Source organism: Ursus americanus, chromosome 4, assembly GCF_024610735.1.
Source record: "Ursus americanus isolate L20-20 chromosome 4, mUrsAme1.1.p, whole genome shotgun sequence".
NCBI lineage: Eukaryota > Metazoa > Chordata > Mammalia > Carnivora > Ursidae > Ursus > Ursus americanus.
Window position 1 is genome coordinate 22,538,476 of NC_142130.1, and position 20,305 is coordinate 22,558,780.

Sequence of the window (20,305 nt, forward strand, 5' to 3'; positions counted from 1 at the left end):
CATAAGAAATCAGTAAGTTTTTAAAGTAGAAAATTTAGTGTTTAGGGGCACCTGGGTGGCTCAGCTGGTTAAATGCCCAACTCTTGATTTCGGCTAAGGTCGTGATCTCAGGGTTGTGAGACTGAGCCCCACACTGGGCTCTGGGCTGGACGTGGAGTCCACTTAAGATTCTCTCTCTCCCTCTCTCCTGCCCCTCCTCCATGCTTACACATACACTAAATACTAAAAAAAACAATTTAGTGTTTAATGTCTAAAAGCAATTAGTTTAAAAAACAAACCCAGACTTGAGGTAAGTTTAAATTCCCAACATAAAAACCAAGGGAAACCAAGGAGGGGCCTTATTTATAAGGTAGAAAGAAACGTCATCGCAAACAGATAAACGAGCAGGTGGCCTTATCCCTACAGTTCCTTACAATTCCTTCTATCACGTCATTTCATGCCGCGTTCTCTTTCTTGTTTTAATTTCTTAATGTAACTTCTTAGGCTTAAATACTTAGAATTTTTTTCATATCGTGGCCACGCATTAGCTCAATCTTAATTTCTTGCAGCCTGAGTACTCTAAAAACAAGTGCTCTAAAAGCCCTTTGTCATACTTTTAACGTGTTGAGCACACTTGTGTAAGTGATCGGACAAAGGCAAATACTTATCCAGCTCCATTCACTATCTCAGACTTCTCACTTTTGGCCCTCCCTTCCAGGAAGTCCTGAGTTTGCTGATTAAGGGGAGAAACAAATCTCTTTTGATACGCTGGGGTGAGGGCTGCCTGTCACTTTCCACCTCTCCTTAATACAGTGCTGAATACAGTTTTCTGGAGGTGCTCCAGAATGTGTGCTTTCTAGAAGAGCAAAGAATTGTGGCCGCATCCTTATTCCAGTTCACACAGCTGAGGAGAGTGTCCAGAGCAGAAGGGAGGGAAGCAAGAAGCCTGTTATACAGGGCTCACGTGATATCAGTGCCATTCACTCGGTTTCAAATGTCATCTTGTTTTCCTACACGACTGCAAAATCCCAGACTAAGAAAGCAGAAGTGACTTCAAAAAATAACTCCTGGGTAAAGCCCTGCCTTCCCACAGATAAATAAGTAAGTCTCATAGTATATATGATGGTCAAGAGGGAACCTGGGTTCAAATCTTGGCTCCACCACTTATGTCTGGGTAAACTCTAAGAAGTTACTTAAGGTCTGTGCCTCAGTTTCCTTATTTGTAAAATAAGGATAGTAACAGTACTGACCACCAAAGACTGTGCATTTAGGACAGTAGCTGGCAGGTAAGAGCACAAGAAATGATGGCAGTAATGGCTGCTGATGTGCTACTGTAACTAGTGTTGTTCTCCAAAAGAGTTCCAAGAATACAGTGCCTTCATTCAGCAAACATTTTGTTTTTTATTTTCATTTCATTTTATTTCTTATTTTTAGAGGAGGAGGGGCAGAAGGAGAGAGAGAATCTTAAGCAGGCTCAACACCGAGCATGGAGCCCGACGTGGAGCTCCATCTCACCACCCTGCGATTATGACCTGAGCCGAAACCAAGAGTCAGGCGCTTAGCCAACTGAGCCACCCAACGCCCCTTCAGCAAACATTTTGATGAGCATGCACCATGTGTGTCATGTGTGTAGTGCTAAACACAAGAGATACAGACTCAAAAGCCACAATCCAGACCCTCAAACAGCATCCAATCAATGGGACAATATGTCACAGAGTATTAAGATCTATTACAGAGATGTGAAGAGAATGCTGAGAAGCACGAAGTTTGAAGAGGTCCAAGAAAGGGAGAGGAGCCGAGTCTTAAAAGTCAGGCTGGAGTGCACCAAAGGAAGAGGAAAGAAAAGGTCATTCTAGGCAAGGCTGGGGAATGGCAAAACATAAGACTAAGAGCTTATTGGCAAAGGCAAGTGTATGAAAGGCCTAAGTAACCTGAACCTTAGCCTGAAGAGAAATGCAGACCTTTGACTTCAGGACAAAGGATGGGCTGGAATGGGGAAACAAAAGAGGAAGGAGACAGAAAGGATGGATTAGAGCAAACAGACCCAAAACTGGGTAAAAAGGTAAAGTCACATGTCTCAGATGCTGATTTGATGTGGTGGATCATGGGATATAAAAAGTAAAAAGTGAGCACAGGGGACTGATTGGAGCAATGGGGTAGATGGCGGGGCCACCAGAATCCAGGCGGAGGCAGGTCTGGGGGTTTTTGGAAATAAGAGCTTCATTTGGAACATGCTGAGCTGAGGGACCTGTAGGACACTCAGATGGAGCCATCTGGTAAGAGGGAAGTCAGAAATACGGGCATGTATCTGTAAATTCAGGTGAGACTGGAGACAGAGTTGGAAACATCACGGCTTGGGATGCAGCCAAAGCCACAGAGAGAGAAAGAGGGGTGGAAGGTACCAAGATGGATCCATTAGGGAGACAAGAAGACCAGGGAGAAAAAGAGACCAGATACCACAGACACCAACATTTTCTCAGAACTAGGACACTATTTTCATCCTCATCAGCTTTGTCAATAACAACTTTTTCAAACATTCCAATGTTCTTTATTCATATACCATCTGTTTCACAAATATTTGAGGTAGCCCATGGTAAAGACATACAATAAAACAGAAATAAAAATGGAACAAATAAACCCGAGCAAGAAAACATGGAATCAGATTAGGAAATGAAGGCAGAGGCAGACTGGAGGAGAAAGGAAGATTAGAATACAATTATGCAGGCCAAGGGGGACCACAGAGTTAAATCAGCAGGAGTGCAAGTTCAGCTCTGAGCTTCCTACTAGCTCAAGTAAAAAGGCAGATACCTCCATAAGAAGAAACCACACTCCTCCTTAGGATTAACGGATTTGCCCAACATCACCCAGTTAAAAGGTGAATGGCTCCTTCTACTGTACCACACTGCTAGTGAACACCCTTCAGCGTCATTAGATTCCCATTATCAGGATGGAATATCAGCAAGGGAACTGGCCTAGGAATCAGGAGGCTTCGTGATTACAGTACCTGCTCTTCTACTAACCACGACCCTACGGCAGATCACGGAAATGCTTTGAGCCTCGTGTCCTCAACTATAAAACAAGTGCTTTCACTGAGCCACGGTCAGCCAACCACAGGCAGCATTCGTGCTCTCATTCTCCAATCCCGCACACCTTGACAGACACGGCGAACGAATCACAGAGCTTTTTTCTGCTGAATCCGAAAAACCCCTCAAAATCCTGCCAACAGTGTTCCAGGTAACCACCAATCAACCAGCACATGAGCATTCTGACCCCCGAGGCCCTCACAGCACCTCCAGTGCTATCATGCTACCGCGTGCGCACGCGCTCTCTCTCTCTCACACACACACACAGTACCATACTGTAACCGTGCTGTCAGTCATATTTCACGGCGTCCTCTCCGGATGAGGAAGGCTGAGGAGGATCTGACTGCAGCTGCTAACGTAGATAGATACACTACAAAGCTCTTTTCGCACTTATTTTTAAACTTCTAAAAATACTTGGATATATATTAAAACTCACATGAGTCAAAATATACTACTGATTAACACAAAATGCTTTCCAATCAACTACCAGAGGAAATCTAGGAAAGGTATAGCAGCATGTACCAACGTGAAAATTCTTAGGAGCAACTCAATTTTCAAAGGATCTTTCTTTTATTTTAAAGTTTATGAGCATTTCTACAAAATGCTCTGCACAAAAGTAAGGAGAACAGTTAAAGAACCTTTTCGTACTCATCACCCAGTGTCAACAACCAGCAACATTTTGCCATGTGTGTTCACAGGGACGACTTAAAGGTCTAGGCTTCTAGGGCCAAAGTTTAAATACTATGGCAAAACATAGCTTTCTCTGGAAACATGCTCGTGTCCATGTGATGAGGCATGACACACGCATGAAAACTGTAACTTGCAGCAATACGGAGAAACAAGCTAGAATGAGATCTGTTTTCTACATTCCTGCTACTCGAAGTGTGGTCCCTGATTAGCAGTGTCAGTATTACCTGGGAGCTTTTAAGTAATGCAACATCTTAGGCCCCATTTCAAACGGCATCATAATTTGCATTTTAACAAAACCCTCAGGTAATTATTCTGCATATTAAAGTTTAAGAAGCACTGGTCTACTCTAGATCCCACTATAACCACCCTCTGCAAACCTTTCCCTACTTAAGTGACTCCAAGGAGCTGGGCAAAAAACTAAAGGTGAGAAATAGTGTTCATTTTACTTGAGAGGCCAATTTGCCATAACTAATCAAATTTTAGAGTGTATAATTTACAATGTAGCATGGATTCCACTTCTCAGTATCTACCCTGAAGAATACATGAAGAATTTACATATATGCTTAAAGAGGATATTACAAACATGTGCAGACAGCCTTGTTCGGAATTGGAAACAATCTAATTGTCCAACAGTAAGTAAGTGGTGAAGAGTAAGGACAGAACAGTAAGCGGAGGTTAAAATGAATGAGCCAGATCATGGAAAGTTCTTCTGGACATGTTGTTGAGTGAAAAAAGCAAGTTGCAGGATGTTTCACTTAGTATCACAACACTTGTTTAAAACAAAACAAAAGAAAAACAGATGCCTCATCATGTACTTTCTCTGGATACATATATGCATTTGAAAAGGAAGAGAAAAAGTATGGAAGAACAGATACCAAAAGGAAAGAGTGGTTACACTTGGGAAGGGAGGAAGGGGAGTGGGAATAGGGATGGGGGGTTAAAGGAGGATCTATTTGCTCTTTATGGAAAGGAGAATGCATTCATGTATCATTTGTGGAACAAATATTTTTTAAATAATTACATAGTTTCTTATACCAAGTGAGTTTATCTAGAGAAATTATGATCACGGTAAGGCTGTAGAAAGATGGATAGGAAGCTTAGAGACCTTTGACAGACTGCAGGTATTTAGAAATTAGTTCTGTTTGCATATATGATGGATGATTTTTTTCTCACTGTGCATTCAGCTGGTACTGGGCATATTTTGCACAAAAGTGGTATTTGGGGGCGCCTGGGTGGCTCAGTTGGTTAAGCATCTGCCTTCGGCTCAGGTCATGATCCCAGGACCGTGGGATCGAGCTTCATGTCTGGCTCCCTGCTCAGCGGGGAGTCTGCTTCTCCCTCTCTCTCTGCCCCTCCCCCTGCTTGCACATGTGCACTGCGCATGCGCGCTCTCTCTATATATATATATATCCCCCCTCAAATAAATAAAATCTTTTTAAAAAGTGGTGTGGTGTTTGTTTTCTGCGTATTTTGTATTCCCTTCATTTGTCTATGAGCTACTTGAGAATAAATTCTATATGCGATTGCTTTTATTGCTGCATATTCCCAGGCAACAGATGATGGTGCACTCCAGCTAAATGAATAACTCACCAGTCTATGCATAATAATAATAGCGCAAAAAAAATTCCTAAGAGGCACAGCACATACTGTCTTCATTTTATAGCTGAAGAAACAGGCCTAGAAAGGCTGGGTGGCGTGCCCGACGACCCTTCAGGTAATAAGTGGCAAAGCCAGACCTTGGCTCTCAGTTTGTGATTCCAAGTCCTTTGCCTTTCAATTACACTACACTGGCCATGCCCCCATACTTAAATAGGGTTCTTACCCACATTTCCCAGCAGTTTTTAGATCACTTCAGAATGGAAACTCTCAGGAGCAATATTAGAATTCAATAATATGTACACTTCGGGGATCTCGTATCTAATTATGTTTAGTTTTCTCTTTTTTTTTTAAAAAGATTTTATTTATTTATGTGACAGAGTGAGAGAGACAGCCAGCGAGAGAGGGAACACAGGCAGGGGGAGTGGGAGAGGAAGAAGCAGGCTCCCAGCGGAGGAGCCTGATGCGGGGCTCGATTCCAGAACGCGGGGATCACGCCCTGAGCCGAAGTCAGACGCTTAATGACTGAGCCACCCAGGCCCCCTTAGTTTTCTTTTCTTTTCCAATACCTTGCCTTGAACAACCCAAGGAGATGAGACTGACCACCATACTCCATTCATAAATAAAAAAGGATGAATTCTGCTTATTCTGAGCTTTTAAAAAGTTATCCTAATTTACATATAAAAAACAATATAAAAGTAGATAGATACTATGTACCCATCTCCCAGCTTTAACAATTATCAAAAGCCCACTAGAAAAATCCTACTGACAATGCACATAGTGGGTAGTGGGGAGGGGAACTAGTTGTTTGCTCTTAATAAAGGATAGTGACAAGACATCTGAAAACTACTCATGTGAGACAGTCTCAATTGGACTTACAGGTTTTGTGGTTTTTGTTTTTTTTTTTAAGTTTGGAGTTAACAAGGTTAAAATCTCACACTGGACTTTCGACACCAAGATAATACAACTGACTTCTTGATGCTCTTAAGCACGGGGACTACAGAGGACACTCTGGACACACATGCATGCCTCTATTTATAACAGCAAGCACCACGTCTTATGGGAAAAGCTCCTAAACCATTTAAAAATCGAGCTATTTTAAGCACCTCACAACTTTCTAAGAATTTTGTTTGTTTTAACATTGTGCCCCCCAAGCTGGGTCATGAATTGCGTGTATCTATGTGTGTGCTTGTTTTGGGGAAACGTGCAAAATGAGGTTAGGGGGTTTGAAGCATTCAAGGTTCCACAAAGAACCCTAACCAGGGCTGCATTCATGGGATAAAGTCCTGGGAGTTCATAAGTATGACTAAGAAATGAATTAACTGCCTAAAAAAAAGTTTTTTTTTAGAATTGGTTAGAATATATAGATTGCTAAAAACCATGAATCATGTACAGCTCATTTCAAATATTGGGCACATTTCCCATAACCATTTAAAACATATATGTACTGACTGGGATCTTGCTAAATTTAAACCCTGACTCAGTAGAGTAAAACAAGTCCTTCCTTCTTTTGGGGAGGGAAGAGTGGAAGAGATGCCACGGTAGGGAAGACTGCTAACGACACTCTCTACGTGCCAAGAACCTCACGTGTCGGGAACTTTTTAATGATATAGAGAATTATTAGCCTTCCCCTTGGCTTTCTTTTGAATGAGTAAAAACTGATTATACCCTGGAAAAACCTGCTTAGGATCACAGCTAATTTCCAACACTGGTCTGTTTGACTCCAAAACCTACCCCCTTTCCTCTCCACCACAATGACACTCAGAACTAGACCACCAAGGCCATTATGTTTGCTTCAGATAGTCTTGAAATAAGTTTTACTCACCATCTCTGCTTGGCATTAATCTTTTGACCATGTCTTTCTCTAATGTACCACGTTTTTAAAAAGTTCACATTCATTTATATAGAAAATTATATTATCATGCACAGATTTTGAGAAAGAAGCCTTTCCGCTACACCATGGCACTTACAAGGTAGTCATCAAGAAATGGGTATTCCCTAGTAATTTTAGTCCATCACCAAAAGCTCAGAATGTAAATTAAGGGACACAGCTATACTGATCTTATCTGAAAATAGCTGCATGACTGTGTCCACACAGTGACTAGAATATGTCAAAGCACAAGACTCATGGGTTGCAGGACCTTCACAGAGGGGCGCCTCCATGAAGGCAGACAAGGGCCGCAGGCTGAGAGCTGGAAGGTGGAAGTCACCGGTTTTCCAGCCTGGTCACCACACAATATACTAACTCGAGGTTTTTACCGAAAGTCTCGTTCTTTTAAATTTCATCTTAGGGAACAAATATGAAGAAGTTATGCAGTAGGGATTAACCACCTGTCAGCTGTGGGCCTTGTGTTATCAAGTTACAGGCTTGACTCAATTAGTAGTTGTAATTAATTACATAATTTTTAGTTCAAGTTTAATTCCACTAAAATGTCATGGTGAAACTAGGCCATTTAAGAAGGTTTATTAGAAAAGGATAACTATAAGATTGGAGGTTATCATATATTTGATTCAAATCTGAGACATGTGGGATACTTGTAAACGAAGAGTGGACCCTCTTGCTCCATGAACAGCAAATATAAGTAAGTGTACCCCTCACATATATAGGTTTCTGAACATTTGGACTCTTAACTGAAAAGAGAATGGTGCCTTTGCTCTGAGAAGGCCTAACTGCACCCTGGCCCTCAGCAAGGAGAATGTGGTGGGCCTCCCTGGGCCTGCACAGAGCTCTGCAGACATGCAGAAGGACTTAAGGTGATGGGGAGCCCCAGGGTCACTGTGACTGCCTTGGTCGCCAAATGGAGTTCTCATGTTTTGGGGCAGGACAAAGGGTTCCCAGAGACTCCAGCCCAGCAGCTGATTTACAAACTCTGGGACATAAACCAGGGAGAGCCAGAAGGTTATCACTTTGTCATTCTAACCACAGGCCACTGCCTCTGCAGCTAGTTCTGGGTTTTTATCACTCTACGTGAAAACACCTCAACTCCCAAGATCTGACTGGCACAATGGCTAATACCAGTTTGTGCCCAACCGACAGCCTAGCGATGCTTCTCCATCTATGATGTAAGTCTTCACCAGCGATTCCTAAGAATGGGCGCAAAGTACAGGATGAATGTTAATTCATGTGGAATACCAATTCCATGTAAAGTTTTATACTATTTTTTGATATCTTTATATGAAAGCAAACACATATATGATGAAGTGCATTGCTAAACACATGGAAATGTTAAAAAAATGTAACAGGAGACAAGTTTTATGTTCACAGAGTTCTTTTTGGTGGATAGCTTCTGATTTCCAAGGGGACTATTAGTAGAGATATTTGAGGAATACTGGCCTGTTGGATCTCCAGGCTGTTCCCTCAGAGCCTCAGGCTGGAATGGAGGGTCCCCCTCCCCAGATGCCACTTTCAGCTGCCAGCCCAGAGAAGGCATGAATCCTTGGCTCTGCCTTTTCAGTACCATCCACCACACTACATTCTTAAGTCAACCACAGAGCTGGGCACTACTACATTAGCATTTGTTATGCCATGAAAACTTTCCCTGGGCAGTGAAGGCTGTTTGAACAATCCCCGGCTATTTATCATCATCAAAGTCCATGACAGTGGTGGAAAGACCAACTGGTACTGGGGACCAAAGTGAGACAGGTGGAATGCATCTACAGAAATGGGTCTGTGAGTAAGAACAGGCTGGGGCTAAGGAAACCTGCTAGTAGAAACAACTCCAAGGTACAATGAGGGATGCGCAGAAACATCACCAGTACAGCCAGTACCAGGAACACAGTCACTAATCACCTGCCATGTCCTAGGTACTCGGGATACGCAGAGATACACAGGACATAGTCCTTGCCTGTGAGGCGAGATCAGGATGACGTAAGTTCCTGCCATTTCAGTGGCCTGCTATCAAAATCTGCATTCTAAGTCTGACTTACTTTTTTCCAGTAAAATAATGATGTACCTGAGTTTTCTTTTCATCTTAGAGTTGACGCAACTGTGAAGAGCTTTACAGGGAGGTTTAAGGTTAGAGGTCTTTACACTCCAATACCCACACTCATTTTATTGTGTCAATAACATATATAAGAAAAAATACGAATAAAAATTCTATCCTAATAAGCAGGAAACATCCATTTGTTGTATCAGAAAGATTAATCACTTGACAAACTTCTTAAAAGTTAAAAAGAACTTGGGGCGCCTGGGTGGCACAGCGGTTAAGCATCTGCCTTCGGCTCAGGGTGTGATCCCGGCGTTCTGGGATTGAGCCCCACATCAGGCTCCTCCACTATGAGCCTGCTTCTTTCTCTCCCACTCCCCCTGCTTGTGTTCCCTCTCTCGCTGGCTGTCTCTATCTCTGTCAAATAAATTAAAATCTTTAAAAAAAAAAAAAGTTAAAAAGAACTTAAAAATTTCTAGTGCTTCATAGTTTGTTGTGAAAGCAATTTCTAGACAGAATGGATCACTGAACTAGATCAGAGGCTTCTTTCATTCAACTCTGCTATAACGAATTTAACAGACTGAAGAAAATATTCTAGGTGCTCTGCTAACTGCTGGTGTATTCAGAGACTAAGAAGACACACGTCTTGCTTTCCAGAATTCAGTGTTGGGTACTGTTTCTCAAACTTTTTTTCATTATCATTTCCCTAACAAGTCTAATACCTAACTAGACATTTGTTCTAATCACCCCAGCCTCCCTCCCCAAGAAATTTTAATACCAGAGATACACTGTGTATCTGTTTATATACTGTGGCTCTTTGGAAGGCTGTAAATCATCATATCTAAGATCTTTAACCTCCAAGAACCAATTTCATTCCCTTAGGGTAACACGGCCCCACTGAGAATTCATGGTCTAAGACAGATGTTCATATAAACCTCATAAGATACATGGAAGGGTACATCCACATACAAGGACAAGTGTGTACACACACACACACACACACACACACACACACACACACGTTTTTAATCAAATTCTTTCAAGACCCAATGATAAAATATGTACATACATCAGATCTAGAACAGGGGTCAGCTTCTGTTCTGTAAAGGACCAGACAGTAAATAGTTTAGGTTTTGTGGGCTACATACTCTGTGGCATATTATTTTGTTTTTGTTTTGTTTTTACAACCCTTTAGAAATATAAAAATCTTTCTTAGTTCAAGGACCCTACCAAAACAGGCTGCTGGCCAAACTTGGCCTGTGGGCTGGAGTTTGCTGACGCCTGATCTACAGGGATAACAGCTAACATTTCTTGAGATCTTACCATTTATAAAAAAGTAACTATTTGTAGAATGGTGGTTGCCAGGGGCTGGGTGGAGAGGGGAATGAGGAGTTAGTGTTTAATGGGTATAGAGTTTCAGTTTTGCAAGATGAAAGAGTTCTGGAGATGGGTGGTGGTCTGGTTGCACAACAGTGTGAATGTACTTAATACCACTGAACTGGACAGTTAAAAATGGTTAAAATTGTAAACTTCATAGTATGTGTATTTTACCACAACAGAAAAACTTATTTAAAAAATAACTTTAATTTTCACTTAATACTCACCAAAAAGCCATAAAAATAGATGTCTTTATTTTATAGCTGAAGAATGTGAGGCTGAAAGAGCTTTAGCGACTTGCCTGAGTTACTGAGTCGGCCAGTGGAACATCAGATTTGAGTTCTAGTTTCAAAGTCTGAGCTCCTGGTCATTCTCACCCCCCCAAGAACTCTTTTATTTATTTTCTCCAACAGATGCCATATTTCAAAAGATTTTATCTGTTTAACAAACATCATTTACTAATAATTTGTTTTGCTTCTTTAACAATTATTCAAAGACATATACTGGCACTTAGAACTTCAGCTCTGCTCGTGGGTCAGCCCATTCTTAAAAGACAAGTTCTAAACTGGAATGATTTCAGCCAAAAATCAAAGAAATGTGGCATCCTTTGCCTGTCAAGATTTTTTCTTTAGGTAAATGTAAGGTCCACAAGAGCAAGCACCTTCCTCATGTTTCACGTCACTGCCCTCCGTGCCCAGAACAGGGCCTAACATTTATATGTGCTCGCCCTCTCTCCAGGTCCTTTGTGTTCTGGAGACCCCATAATATATGTGGAACTTTTAAAGGCAGAGGGAACCTTAGATCTCTTTCACCACTTGCATTTTAGGATTCTGTGCCTCAGGATACTTACCCCAGTGGCATTCATTTGGTCAACCAACCACCATTCTCAAGAACACACAACAGCACAGGCTGCTCGTCTGTGCTCTTGTGAAAACAGAGTCCAAAGAGGAGCCTACAAGTTAGCCGGGTGTAAAGTCCATAACCTGACAAAAACAACAACAACAAAAGACTTTAAACGATTTCCAAAAATTAGAGAAAGAATCTGAACTAGTTGTTTGAACCGAGCCCCATAGGGACTAAAAAAGCAAGAAATAGCTCTGGCTGTAACAATTCCCTCAGGGCAATGTCTATGTGACCTCCCTGGGCATGGGACACAAGCCAAGCCCATCCTATACCTTATCCCTTTGGCTGTACAAACTGTCACAGGCACAGGACCCAAGCCAGGCCAATCAGAATTCTTCCCTGGGATTTTTCTTTAAACTGGAGGGAACTTAAGCTGTTTTCCCCTGGATCACAGGCTTTCAAGACATCTGCAGGCTGGCACTGAATGTGGTACTACCTCCCATGTAAAGAAAGCCCATCTGAGGTATGAAAAAAATGACGCTAGATAGAGATAGAAAGAGACAAAAGGTGGCAAGAAAGAGGGAAGGAGCCAAATAGAGATGTACAGCTGTGTTCCGGTCGCTCGTTCTGAAGGTCCCTAAAACCCACTTCATCCCAGCTCATTCTGCAGGGTGGTCAAGTAAGCAAAAAAAAAATCCCCCTTTTTGCTTAACCTAGACGAAATGAGTTTCTGTTACTTGTGACCAAGAATCTTTCTTTTTTTTTTTTTTTTTAAGGTTTTATTTATTTGGGAGAGAGAGAGAGAGAGCACAAGCAGGGAGAGCAGCAGAGGGAGAGCGAGAAGCAGACTCCCACTAACTGGGGAGCCCAATGCAGGCCTTGATCCCAGGACCCTAGGATCATGACCTGAACTGAACACAGATGCTTAACCGACTGAGCCGCCCAGGCTCCTCGCAACCAAGAATCTCAATACATGCGCCGAGGAGGCTGACTGATCTGAGGATAAAGTGCGTCACCCCAGGGAAAGTAGGCTAAAGGTAAGACCTCCTCAGCTCACCCTGGATGTTCCTCATCCTTCCTCCACCTCAAGTTTTTATCTGAGAAACTAGGTTAAACCTCCTTGCTAGCGGGTGTGCTTGAATCCCTTACACAGTCAGATCTGATATGAGGTACTGTTTATCCACATTTGTTCGCAGAAGCTCCCTCCAGGCCCCCCAACAGAATTACGTTTCTCTTGAAAGCCCGTCTACACGTTACAGAGCATTTACTCACAGAAACAAGTGTGAGGCGGTGACCGGGCTTCTGGCTGTACGTAATAACGAACTCTACGGGAACTGTTAAGAACGTAATCTCTTCAATTAGCTCGTTTAAATTATACTAAGCTATGGAAAGAAATCTTGCATCACAGAAAGAATATGAAGAAAAAATTTCACTTTCTTCCAACCCGGCCACCAGCCTAATCACCCTTTACCTTGCTGGCTTTGTATTATGATTTTCTTAACTTTCTTTTTCATGATTTTCTGTTTTTACCCATATGAAACTGATGAAGCTATTTACCATTAAATCTATTCAGTTTTACCTAAGATTGGGGAACTATGAATAGAAACAACATGCAACTGAATTAGTCACCAGGCACAAGGAAAACTGAGCACTTGCCTTACTAGAAAACTCAGAAAATTAATAATTTGCTAGTAGAATATTTGGAAAAGTTTATTATTTAATATCTCAGATTACTACTTTAAGACTTTATTTAAAAAGAAAGTAAATGAGAATTACTCTAATCAAACACTGTAAAAACAAACTGCCCACATCATTTCTTTCATCAGTTTAAGGACAATTCTGAATAATTGTAAAAGTCACTTTTTCATCACTAGTATTAAGAAAAGAGATTTTGCCATCAGACACATAGGCTAATTCAAAGCCCGTCCATGTATTTCTAAAATAGCAGTCTATGTATTTCTAGGAACAGTCCCACCTGACTCAGTGAGGGCCTTCCTCATGACGGTCCTTTTTTTCCACCAGACTATAAGCTCCCAGAGAGCAGGCAAAGGAACTGCTCCACTGCTATGCTTGCAGAGCCTGGTAGTGCCTGGCACATCATCGGTGATCAATAAATGCTTGGTGAGTAAGTAAATAAAGGGGTCAATGAATAAATCCAACTGCATGTCCTACTTCCCATGCTGATGAGTTCTACATAAGAAAGTTCTTGAGAAACTAATGAGGATGTAAATAGAGAATGTAAACGTTTTTCTTCCTTAAATTCAACCTAATTAAGCAAGAACTGGCTGGAATGTCCTCTGTGCCAGGCGCCAGACTAGTGGCTGCAGACACACAGATACAGGTGACAGAGCCCTACCCCAAGGTGCACCTCAGAATAAGCTGACCTCAGCTGGAGGCCCAGCTTTCACAGGACCCAGCAGCTCACCTGGAGGTTCATCCTAGGTAGGGCTGTAAAAGCAGGAAGAAGGGAGAGAAGACCATGCGAAACTTAATAGAACGGTGATTTTTAAATGCATCCAAGTATCCTAACTAGCCATTAAGCGCTTATAATATCATATAACCAATCATTTCCATAATATCATTTCTACAGAGAAATACAGTCTAAAAAAATTCTCACATGGATGCTATATAGTTCCAGGAAAAGACCCCCATTCTTAATTTCTCTTCTCTCCTCCTTCTGGAGCCTTGCTCAGGTAGAAGTGGAAGAAAAGAAAAGAAATAAAGGGCACCTCTGACAATGGGGGTCTCCTAGAATGGGAAAATAGGAGAAGGAAAGATGGGGGAAGGTGTGATATTCCTATATATGACATGGATCATTTGAGTATTTGAAGACAGGAGTGGCTACACCTGTAATTTTGAACCTCATTAAACCCAGATGCATCTTCTCATAGTGAATTCCACTTTAGTGGAATAAAGATATTATTATTGCTGCTATCAGCTTGAATGCATGATCATAGACAAATCACTCATCAAATTACAGAAAACCCTGTTAAAAAACAGATCACTATTTTATTGGTTTCAAACACCATCAAATTATGACCCCTCCAGAGACAGCAGATATACAGAATAAAAGTCTAACTAATTCTGCAATTGAGTATCCGCCCTCTTCCCCCAGTACCAAAAGTTAAAATAATTTGCATATATATTCATTTAACATAGATGTTATCAAAGACATAAACAGTGATTCTCTATAAACTGCAAGCTCCTTCACCTATTCATCAAGTTAATCCATGGAACGCAAATCATGTGTCAGATACCACATTAGCTTTAGGAAAAATATTGAGGGGAGGAGAGAAGGGGCACACAAAGGCAACACACCCTCAACTAGTAACATCAAGTAGCATTCTATTTCTCATCTGGACTTGTTAGAGTCTAAATGAATGACTAATGAGTGGAATAGGAAGAGAAGATAAATCCCAAGTACTATCCTATAATAAATTACAGACTTAGAAGTTAAAAATAGATGAAGAGCCACTAGTACTTAGAAATACACAGGTGCAAACAAAATGAGGAGAGTATCTGGTCACACCATAAGCATTCCTAAAAGACACCATAAACAGACCTATGAAGAACTAGCAGCATTAGACTCCTAGGATAGCTCTGAACCACCTGAGACCTCCAGGCAGCCTACAGCACTTCCTCCTCTATCCCAGGATATTCTATTGTCTAAGATACAAGGGCAAGGAAGAATTGTTACTTTTTGGTCATAGCTATCAATTCATTGAAGAATGCTAATAAAAGGCTTAGAATACATACGAAATTGTTTTCAGCTTCTTTGGTTAATAGAGGCCCGAAAATAAAGCAATGATATATCCTTACTACCAGTCAAATTGATAAATATTTTTTAAGAACTGAGCCGCCCAGGCGCCCCCAAAATATGGGCGCCATTTTCAAAACATGGCTCACTTGTCAAAAATTGTTCAGATCTCAGCCTTATGGGGAGAAAAATTACAAAGAGAACTAGCTAGTGATTCTATTACTGCCTTCTTAGAGATAATCTTTCAGTTCTATGCTTTCAAGTAGCACAGTTATATGTCTTTCTATATTATGAAGTGTGGGATAGCGGAAAGACGATACAGGCTGTGCAGTCAGACAGATAATAAGTTCAGATCTAAGGTCTATCACCTTTCTTGCTGGTGGCCTTGGGAGAGCGGCAGTCTCCCTGAACCTCTCAATCTTCTCTTCTGAGGAATAAAGTTGCCACCATGCCTCATAGGGCTCCTGAGAGATGGTAGATAATCCCTACAAGCAACCAGCCCAGTCGATGGCCTCTATTTTTCACGCCCAGCTGTCTGTACCTCCTCTCACACAACATTCCACATGCTGCCTGCACATGGCACTCACCGTGTGCTAAAGGTAAGCTGCAGCCTGTCACTCAGCCTGTGTGTGCTTAATAAAAGCAAAGCTCTGCTAACATGAGCCTACACAAAACCTAAGGCGAAGGATTAACTTCATACAAAACTATATGCTCCAAAGCCAAAAGAAACAACTTTTACGTGACTGATATACTAGCCCAGGTAAGAGAGAACCTTTTCCACAGATTAATGAAAATAAAGACAATTCAGGAGAAACAGCCCCCATCCTTGAAGGCAGAAACTGAGTTTTGATGCCACAATCACTCTGTCAAAAGCACTGAAACAGTCCCTGTCTCTAGGCCTCGGGTCAAAGCCGGTACAAGACACTAAAATACAGCTCTGGAATCCGACAACCCTGGAGGTCGGCTCCTGCCTCTAGAGCAGTGAGGTGGGATGGACAGATTAAAATAATTACTATATTTTGGGGGCGCCTGGGTGGCTCAGTCAGTTAAGCATCTGCCTTCGGCTCAGGTCATGATCCCGGGGTCCTGGGATTGAGCTCCACATTGTGCTCCTTGCTCAGCGGGGAGTCTGCTTCTCCCTCTGCCTGCCGCTCCCCCTGCTTGTGCTCTCTGTGTCAAATAAATAAACAGAATCTTAAAACAAACAATAAAATAAAATAAAATGATTACTCTATTTTCAAATGTGGCTGAGTCAAGGGCTGGTCAGAACAAGTTCTAGAGAACTGGGCTGTCCTCAAATTGCAGGTGTGCCTGGCTCCTTATCTTCACATAGGCAGTTGTTCCTGAGTAAGTATTTCTTTGCGAAGGACTTGTGGACTCCCAGAATTCTAGAGCAGGCAGGAAGGCTGGATGTGAACCAGCCTACATGCTCACTTTACCGATGACAAAACTAATGGCCAGATGGGAAGGGCACAGAGCTGGTTAATGGCAGAACCAGAATTAGAGCCCAGGCCAGCATTCCTTCCACCAGACTTTACCATCTCATTCAGCCAGTTCCCTTCCTTCACGATGGTTTGTTTTTTTTTTTTTAAACCTTTCAAAGTCTTGATTTTATTTGGAAGATCACCTTTTTTTTCCAAACATTTTTTATTTTGTGTGTGTGCGTGTGTGTACACATTTATATGTATGTGTGTGTACATATATATGTACATATACTATATACATATATATAACATAAAATTTACCATTTAAACCATTATTTTAGTTTTTATTTTTAAAATAAATACCCCACATGGGGCTCAAACTCATGACCCCAAGATCAAGGGTCACATGCTCTTTCCACCGAGCCAGCCAGGAGCCGGTAAACCATTTTTAAGTATACAGTTCGGCAGTATTAAATACAGTTGTACTGCTGGGCATCCGTTACCACCATCCATCTCCAGGACTTTTTTCTTCTTCTTTCCTGAAACTTTGTAGCTATTAAACAGTAACCTCTCATTCTCCCATTCTTCCCCAGCCCCTGGCAACTACCATTCTACTTTATGTCTCCATGAACGGGAAAACTCTAGGTGCCTCACAGTAAGTGGAATCATACAGTATTTGTCTTTTTGTGTCTGGCTTATTTCTCTTAGCATATGTCCTCGAGGCTCAATTATCTTATAGCATGTGTCAAATTTTCCTCCCTTTTTAAGGCTGAAAAATGTTCCATTGCAGGTATATATCACACCTGCCAATGGACGTTTATGTTGCTCTCACATTTTGGCTACTGTGAATAATGCTATTAAGATAGGTGTGCAAATACCTGTTCGAGTTCTTGGCTTTTATTTTGGGTACATACTCAGAAATGAAATCGCTGGATCATATGGTATACCAGTGCTATTTTGAAATGTGTCTCAAAGGAAACTGAAGAAACTAAATCATCTTGGTTGGTGAATTCTTAAAAAAAAGAAAAGAAAAACAGTGAATGTTTTGTTCCTGAACTTAGCTTAACTTAAAAACAAGTTTTGTGAGAACTCTTTTAGAGGTTGTGTTAGGTAGAAGAAAAAGCACAGCAATGTTAGTGAGGACTTCGTGTTAATGCCCAATGTAACACCGTTGACCTCTCTGAGCATGAGGACGACAGTGGGAGGAGAGTAGTCTAGACAATTCCTAAGGTCTATAGATTCTGTGCGTTCTAGGAATCCATGGAAAAACTTAGAGAATGACTATGTTCCTTCATCATTTTTACTTCCTTTACTTCTGTTTGAATAACCAATCATGTTAAAGCTTAAAGAACTGTTCCTAGTTAAAGAACTTAGTGTATTCTTGAAAAACACATTTCAAGGGCAAGGAGAACCCCTCAGCTAGAAAAAAAATCACAGGGACTCATTTAATAACATCACTGAGACTAATTTAATAGGCAGTAGTCTTCCCTAGTAGCACATTTATTTGATAACTGCCTTAGAATTTTCTAGAGTGTAGGATCTGTACACTCTAAGTCCCTGTGAACTTGTGATTAATTTATAGTAGTTGATAGAGTAGTTGATATCAATGTACACCACGGAGCGCAGTATCAACAGGGAATACCTGCCAGGAAAAGTTTGAAACAATAGTTTGGTCCAAACAACACTTCAGTTACTGAGCAACATACGGTCACCAAGATCCCTAACAGACAAGGCATTCAGAGTCAAAATGCAGATCTGGCTACAAGTGAGACAACACACTCCAAACCCCAGCCATTCTTGGGCCTTTCCTAATGACCCAGGCTATGGACATTATTATTGTCTTTCTCAGGAAGGATCTGCACCCTATTTTCCCCAGCTTCCCAGAACTCTATCCGCCTGAGTACCTACCATGAAGCAGGCTCTCTACTCCAGGGTCAAGAGGGGCAAGATACAGACAGACTTCCTCATGTCTGTTTCCCCAATCGATATTTCAACTTCTTAAAGTAATCTTTACGGAAAGCTTCCCTTGCTGGGTACAATTATCTATATTAACCAATTCAACCCTGACAATTCTGGGAATAGGGTGTGTTCATGTTCACATTACAGGAAAGGAGAGGAAGCTCGGAGAAGCGTCCTATCAAAAGCCACACAGGTAGGAAGGAGCACAGCCAGATTAAACTGGCTCCAAGTCCAGTGCTCCTTCTACCACACCGTTTGCCCATACTCTCACAAACCTATGCCAAACTGGGCCACCCCAAAGAGAACATCTGAAGTTCCTCCCTCAAAAAGCAGGCCCTAATGATTTAGAAATTAATTTATGGTTTTTCAGTCAAGTGTGAAGTGTATTGATCACATCATTTATTCTCTTACCTTTATTTCTGCTGATAGGCAAAACTTTGAAGGAACTAAGTAGGGCCAAAAGCAGAGATCTCAGATCAATCCTTTCATTAAAAAAGGCTTTTCAGGGATAGAAACACTCACATTACTACCACCTCCAACCTCAGCAGACAATGATTAGTCCCTGTATTTTTATCCACCTCCAAGCTTACTCCAGGTCAGCCTATTGGGAGAAAAGGTATCCATTCAAGACACCCTTGGACATTTTTAGAGACCTAGACTATGTGACTCCGAATTCTAGGAGTGCATACAAATAGTGTTAATGAATATTTATTACATAATAGATTCAGGAAACCATGTTTCCTATGACCACATGCATTTTTCTACAGCACTGAGACATCTGGGGTGATCCTAGGTTGCACACCATGTTTATGATGATTTTATTGGACTTGGAGCATAATTTTATGATTTTAAATGACCACAGAGGTTTATAATTATTGTATCGTTGATTTTATGACATGCTATTGGTCCCATCTATGATTTGATGCCAAGGCCTTGATCAGGAAGTTAACACCCAAATATGACATTGTTCCTGTGGGAAAATACCACTGGCTTTAAAACACCTGCTTTCTTATTAATGCTATGCCATGGAAAGTGGGGAGAGCCTGCTCAACGATACCCTGATTAAGCAAAACACAACTGTAAATTTTTCTTTAGGAGAAAGAAGCCTTATTTTGGATTTTTTAAAATTTATTATTATTTTTTAGTAATCTCTACACCCGACGTGGGGCTCAAACTCACAACCCAAAGATCAAGAGACTCATGCTCTTCCAACTGAGCCAGCCAGGTGCCCCTGAATTTACTAAGAGAGCTGCAAACAATAGTGTGGAATAATTCCACTCCCTACATCGCTGGTTCTCAACTCTGGCTGCACGTCAGCATGACCTGGGGGCGCTTTAAAGATAGCTATGCTAGGCCCACCCCAGACCAAATGAATCAGAATTTCTGGGAGTGGGCTCAGGGACTGCCTTTTTTAAAGCTCCCCAGTGTGACACTATGAATCCGGGGTTCAGAACAACTGACCTATACCAGTAGCTCTTAAACTTAGTGTATCAGAATTACCTAAAGGCCTTGTTAAAACACAGACTGTTGGACCCACCTGGGAATTTCTTATTCGGGAGGCCTGGGCTATGGTGGAAAATCTGCATTTCTAACAAGTTCCTAGGTGATGCTGATGGTCAAAAGGCCACGCTGAGAATCACTTCCTTATGTACTTTCTCTAGTTGAACAACA

General features: G+C 41.5%; 1 protein-coding gene across 6 annotated transcripts in view; it reads right to left on the minus strand.

Moving 5' to 3' along the window:
- IGF2BP2 (insulin like growth factor 2 mRNA binding protein 2) overlaps nt 1-20,305 on the minus strand; it is a 159,251-nt gene that overhangs the window by 117,197 nt on the left and 21,749 nt on the right. Inside the window, exon 2 of one of the 6 annotated variants that reach the window (XM_045776578.2) lies at nt 11,502-11,634. The exons of the other annotated variants lie outside the window; for them this stretch is intronic. Within the exon in view, the coding sequence (XP_045632534.1) occupies nt 11,502-11,512 (11 nt within the window). The 5' untranslated portion in view covers nt 11,513-11,634. The remainder of the gene's footprint in view (nt 1-11,501; nt 11,635-20,305) is intronic. 6 annotated transcript variants of the gene reach the window in all.